Below are 6,346 nucleotides of genomic sequence, written 5' to 3'. Positions count from 1 at the left end.
ACTTCTTCAATCACCGGACCGAGCGCTCAGAGGTTCTTCTCTGGATCATTGAAGATGGCCACTACACCTTTCAAATCCAGCTCGACAATAAGCTTTGGAACTTAATCTCGGCGGCCAGCAGCACAGTACGTCAGCAAGCCAATAACTGGTGTTGTATTTCCTCTGTTCACTTTTATAAGATGTTGAAGACATTTTAACAACGTGAAAAGCAGCCCATTTTCAGTTGTCTGGAACAACTTGTAGAAGTGCACGGAGGGAGTAACATTCTTTGTTCATGGAGAAGAAACCAACCGGCATTCTTTGTTCATGGAGAAGAAACCAACCGGCAACCAGACATGGCCAAAAACAAATTCCAGTATGGCATACACCACCCTGGTATAGTCAAACTTAATTGTTGGTGCCTTGTACCAAGAAATTATCAAGCGCAGAAAGAACATCAGGTTTTGGATTGAACTGACATGGCTCGAGTAATTTTCCATTTTGTTGTGCAGTTTACAGGCACCAACAGCCAGACAGGTACATTTGCCACAGGGGTCTCACAAGTACCAAGAAAAACAGATCGGCATTACAGTGCAGTTCCAAAAATTGAAGACCAGAGGTGCTGCACAAAGCATAGGCAACTGCTCTATTGGATGAATAGCTCATTTTGGGAAGTACATCGGTTCGCCAGACAAGGCTGCATGAGGCAGAGCAGCAGGGGCTGTGCCATAATGTGCCATCTGCTGCGAAGCTTGGTACAACATCGGAGGAGCACCAGAGCTTGATCCGACTGCTGGAAAGTGCGGGCCTGGGTTTGCCATCAATAATTGGGTAGGGTACGAGGTTGATGCAGGTGCAAATGCCCCTCGCTGCATGTTAGGATTCCAGGCTGGCACTTGTCCGATAGAGGTCGGTCCTGCTGAGCTTCCATAAAAAGCAGCAGGCGTGGTGCTTTGCCATGCTGCTCCAGGAGTGCTTAGACCAGGGGCTTGACCTGCAGCTTGTACCTGAGCACTAGGATCCGAGACGGTGTAGTCTCTGCTTCTCTCGTCATGTGCCTGAATGCCACAATATGTAGATCCCGTATCAGGAAAAACGTGGAAGCAAACAGTAGGAAAACAAGATGTTCCAAAAGCATTGTCAAACCAAACAAATGATAAGACTATTCCACCTCAATATAGCAATAGTATTTTTTCCCTAATTGGATGCATTCATTTATTCTTTGTTAATTTACACAGCCTGAAACTATTGTTTATACCTTCACATTCAGATCAGTATGACGAGAGTATGACAGATGAAGCTTACAGTAACCACCATCATATATGCAATGCCCCTCCAGAGCTTGTTTAGCAACTCCTGCTGTTGTTATATCTGCGAATACGGACTCTGTTAGCTCTAGCAGTACTTCTGAACAACTAGAAGTTGTAGTGAATATGAATATGGATTCTCTCAAGTTAAACATTTAGATTACAAATACACTGTAATGTGCAATGCCGTCTGTTTTGTCTCACTTCCGAAGAAACATCAAAGACAGGATAGATAAATTGATCACACATAAGACGCTGAGATGCTCATTTGGACTACAGATGTATAAGACGTGCTCTCAATAGAGGTTGCAGCTAGAGGATGTGACTGTTAGCCCATAATTCACTTCCTTATGTTCCTAAAATACAAATGGCGTAACAAAACCCACCACAAGAATGATATAAAATCAAGCAATCTACATAAATTCAACTGTTACATTAGGAGAGAAGAAGAAGAAAAAGACAAATTCCAGTCAACAGTGTTTTCTCTTTCCTTTGTCAAGTTCAGCAGTTTGTCTCAGTGGTTTCTCCATGTGTAGACCAAAATGTAGGTTTGAAATTCTGTGGCATGGTAGATTGATTTTCTTTCAACAATTTCTAAGAATTTTTTCTGACCATTTGCACCAATTTTAGGACCAACCACACCAGTCACTGTCAGGCTAGAAAGCACTGGATACATCCTCATGGTGACTGCTACTCTATCCAAAAAGGTAACAATTAAGGCAGCTGGCATCTGACAGAAGAACAGGGTGCCAAGAGGAAGACAATCCACACTAAGATGACAGGAAGACATGACTGTACCAAACCTCTACTAAGAAAGTAAATATGCTTACAGGAAACGGTAAGAAAAGAATTAAGAAATTACGAAAGGTAACTTTATAGCTGTGGATAGTTGTAGATGTCCATTTTAAGTCTTCAGGGACTCCAAGACCTCTCTGCTGAAGTCAGAAACTTTGACGCATAAACAAATATTAACTCAATAATCAACACAGCATCATTAAGATGTCCACAGAGTTCAGTATCACCTATGGACTTGGCTTGTCAGGAGTTAACAACAGAGTGAACAAATTACAGCAAAGGAGCATCGGGGCCAGTCTACATCCCCTAAATCAAGGTGTAGCCATATCATGGCATATCCTAAAGGTAATGTGATATGGTGAGGTTTACAGTTGTTCGCACATACCTGGATACTGAATAAGAGCCTGCATTCCACCATTCTTCTCGAACATTGCAATCTTTCGGACAGCACCAAAAGAAGAGAACACCTGAAATTATCTCATACAATGAGTATATATGATATATTTTCTTACAAATATTTTTCTTATTTAATTCAAAATAATCTTGAGGACAAGATCACTCTAAAATACTCTTACAGTGTGTAGAACATCCACTCCCACAGCATACTGCATGTTCTCGATTGATGCTAAAAGCACATTGCTCTCTGGCTCCTTAATCTTCCCATCAGAGCCTAATATGGGCTGCAAAACTTACATGGTGTAAGCAGCAACAGAAGAAGATGAAGAGTGACATGACATCAGATATACTAGTTTGAACTACAGGCAAACCTGTGTGATTCCCTCGATTGCAGTTGGATTAACAGGAAGATAAGGATTTGTGTAATCCCTGATTAATCAAAACAGACACTGTTACAAACTTGTGTCTCTAAAATTAATTTTTAGCGGACAAGAGCTTAATACAAACCAAAATAGAATTGAACACACAAAAAAAATTAAAGCTGTAAACTATCTTGTACCTGCTGCGATGTGATTGAAATTTAATATTCAAATCTTTGTGCGCAGAAAATGTTATGCGCAGGTGACAAATGCTGACGTGTTCAGCCAGTAGATACCTGCAATAGCAATATCACATCAGTGACTTCTATATCAAAGATCAGCTAAAATGCAATAGTAAAAAATGCACCCTTCGCGAGTTCAAGAAGTAAAATTTCAAGGGTTCACATTACTCTCGTGAATTGCCAACTCAGAGTAATAAACATGGACTACCTCGGTATGCTTCTTCCGTCTAACGAATTTTTTGCCTCTAGAGCAGTTGGAGCATCAGTATATTGGATAAGTGCCTGAAAAAATTTCGAGCTAGTAGTTAGTAAAAAAAATCAAGCTGTCAAGGTAATTTACAAAAATAGTAACATATATGAAACTAGACATAAGCACTATGTTACCTGGAAACCAGCGGCTTTCTCAAACGTTGCTATCTTGTGAACAAACCCAAAAGCAGAAAATACCTATTGCAAATAATGCAAAAAATAAATCATTACAAAACGGAAAAGGAATTCATTAACCATTTGAATGCATGTCTCGTGTAATACTTACCAAATGGATAACATCTATGCTAACATCATTAGGCTGGACACCTTCAAAGGTGACAAGCAGGACATTGCCAGAAGAATCACCAGTGCCTTTATTGTTTGTAATTTCTTGCCTATTTGAATACTGGATATATACAGTTTTACCACGAACTTGGGCAGGTTCTGAAGATGAAGCATAATATGAAACCATTGAAATTGCCTGGTTTTGATCTGCCTGAAATAGGCAAATTTATGATAGAAAGTCAGGAACCCATCGACTTGGCTAGAAGTTCCAATTATATAGAGCTAACAGTTCTTCAGGCTCACTTTTCACATGAAACTTCCGCTAGATCAATCTACAAAAAACACATTTTTGCAACTAGAAAATTACGTATGCAATATTCCCCGTTGCATAGAGTTAAACAACAGGAAGGGGACTGTTTTGTAGTTATTTAACTCCTCTGGGGTGGGGGTGAGGGTGGGAGGCCTTCAGAAATTCGACCAAACAGGCCATCTAACACTTGATTCTTGGGTACTCCCTATAAAGCGGCATGGCAGCAGCTATTGCTTACACCATTCTTGTAAAAAAATTGAGAGCAACCAAAACAGGTGAATCGTTGATGACACCAATCAGTTATGACTACAGGATGATGAGCAATATCCGTTAGCAATCAACAAACTCAAAAGAAAATAGGGAAAATCCAATGTGCGCACGCTCGTTCTCCCCTGCGGCTCGGCTCTGCATAAACTAAATAGTAGCATCGCGATTTGTTTTGGGGCGAGCAAACTAGGCCACCAGGCCCAGGAAGAAAAACGGGGTAAGTGTGCTACAGGCTGTGGTTTGCTACAAGCACTCGCTACATTGAGCACCACCGTTGCGCTATGCTTGCACGGGGGCTGCTACAGTGTTCTGTCTCGATTTCCACAAGATGTACATCTTGTATTAAATAAATAAAGAATTCAGTTCTATTCTACATGCTATTAATCTTTTTGTGAATCAACGGGTAATTATTTTCAAAAACTTGGTTGTTTTTCCTAAACAATCTGACAACTGCATTTTTGAAGAACCATTGTGTTTCAAGGAAACTAGCTTAAATGATTAACACAATTTAACCAAGACATACATAAAAACAACAAATCACCTTGAGAAGTTCAATTTTTCGCAAATAATGTCATGATGCATGAAATAAATATGGCAAATCAGCACAAATTGAAATGGCAATCATAGCAGATCATCTCAGGAGTTATATGTAAACAAAATGGCAAGTTGTACAAAATAAATATGGCAACTCCACAATTAAAATAGCAAGCATAGTAAATCATGCCAGAAACTGTGTGTAAACAAAACGCCAAGACAAAATAAATTGGCAACTTGGCACAATTAAAAATGACAAGCACAACAAATTATCCCAGCAATTACATGTTAATAAAACAGCAGGCATTATAAAATAAACATGGCAACTCGATAAAATTAAAATAGCAAGCACAGTAAATCATCTCAACAATTACGCATAAACAGAACAACAAGTAATATGAAATAAGATGGCAACCCAGTACAATGAAAAATGGTAAACACAACAAATTCCCCTGGCAACCGCTTGTAGACAGCACGACAAGCAGGATGAAATAATATGGCAACTCAGCACAATTTTCCTGGAAATTGCATGTAAACCTGATAACATATATCTGGTTGAACATGACAACCATGTGTATCTACACCTGCTTCAACCTGGCAATCATGTCAGATCATCCTTTTTTCGCTAGCACGACTCCTTTTTTTTCCTACATGTTTATGGGCAGCTTATCTACATCATTGTGCAATGGTTGAGCTGGTGGATTAGGGAGAAGCAGCGCTAGGATTTGGTGGTGAAAACGACACGAGAGTGAGTTAAGGTGCAAGAGACGGCGATGCACGACAAGAGATTGACCGAGTTTGGACGGCCCATTAAGCGACGGGAGGGGCTCACGCGCAAGCGCGACAAGCTTTACTGCCTGATCAGCGAGCGCCGCACGGGAAACATCAGATGCTGCGCCGCTGCATAGTAGTGTCCAAGAAAATATTCACCATACAAGAACAAGGATTTTCTAGGCCTGGCCAGGAGTTCCGATCATGAGAACAGATCTGTTAGCAATCAACAAACTCAAATAAAATATTCACCATACAAGAACAAGGATTTTTCTAGGCCTGGCCAGGAGTTCCACTCATACAGTTAATAGCTCTTCAAGCTTAGGCTACAGTCCACTTTTAACTTTTTCCCAAGTATCACATGTCTGCAGTTCAAAAATCAATGTGATGTTCTCTGTTGCATATAAAGAGTTTGCATGTAGTATTTCTTGCACTATAGTTGACCTTGTAAATATAAAGCAACCAAGACAGGATATTTATATATGCCACAGGCATGCCGCCCCTTGGAGCTCGGCGTCCTCAGCATTCAGGACTTGGAACGCACCGGCATTGCTCTTCGGGTGCTCTGGCTGTGGCTCCAAGAGACTGGCCCTAAACGCCCTTAGCACCATCTTCCTCCACACTGCGAGCCTGAGGTCAAGCAAATCTTTCGATCCTCCACTTCCTGGATTTTGGGTGACGGACACGCCTGCAAATTGTGGACCGATCATTGGCTTCAGGGCTCCTCCATCTTCGAGCTTGCTCCGGCCCTGGTCGCCCTTGTCCCTCGCCGCCGCCGCAACAGCCGCCTTGTCTGCGAGGCCATCCCCAACCAGGCCTAGATCCAAGATTCGTGGCAGCCTCAGGGCGCCG

The 6,346-nt window shown here is 41.3% G+C and overlaps 1 protein-coding gene across 2 annotated transcripts; it reads right to left on the bottom strand.

Annotated features, from left to right (window-relative positions):
- Nucleotides 1-427: 427 nt before the first annotated feature.
- On the bottom strand, nucleotides 428-6,340 carry LOC125529787 (polypyrimidine tract-binding protein homolog 1-like; the record flags this gene model as incomplete). Of its 2 annotated transcripts, none has more annotated exon segments than XM_048694205.1 (9): nucleotides 428-1,037; nucleotides 1,238-1,350; nucleotides 2,467-2,548; nucleotides 2,657-2,761; nucleotides 2,849-2,906; nucleotides 3,037-3,132; nucleotides 3,287-3,360; nucleotides 3,463-3,525; nucleotides 3,614-6,340. In XM_048694205.1, coding segments are annotated over 9 exon segments (1,173 nt in total). In that variant the 3' UTR covers nucleotides 428-641.
- Between the last annotated feature and the right edge of the window lie 6 nt (nucleotides 6,341-6,346).

The sequence above is a fragment of the Triticum urartu genome, unplaced genomic scaffold (assembly GCF_003073215.2).
Source record: "Triticum urartu cultivar G1812 unplaced genomic scaffold, Tu2.1 TuUngrouped_contig_5848, whole genome shotgun sequence".
In the NCBI taxonomy this organism is placed as follows: Eukaryota; Viridiplantae; Streptophyta; class Magnoliopsida; order Poales; family Poaceae; genus Triticum; species Triticum urartu.
The sequence above is the reverse complement of the archived record's forward strand: the minus strand, read 5'-3'. Positions and strand labels throughout refer to the sequence as shown.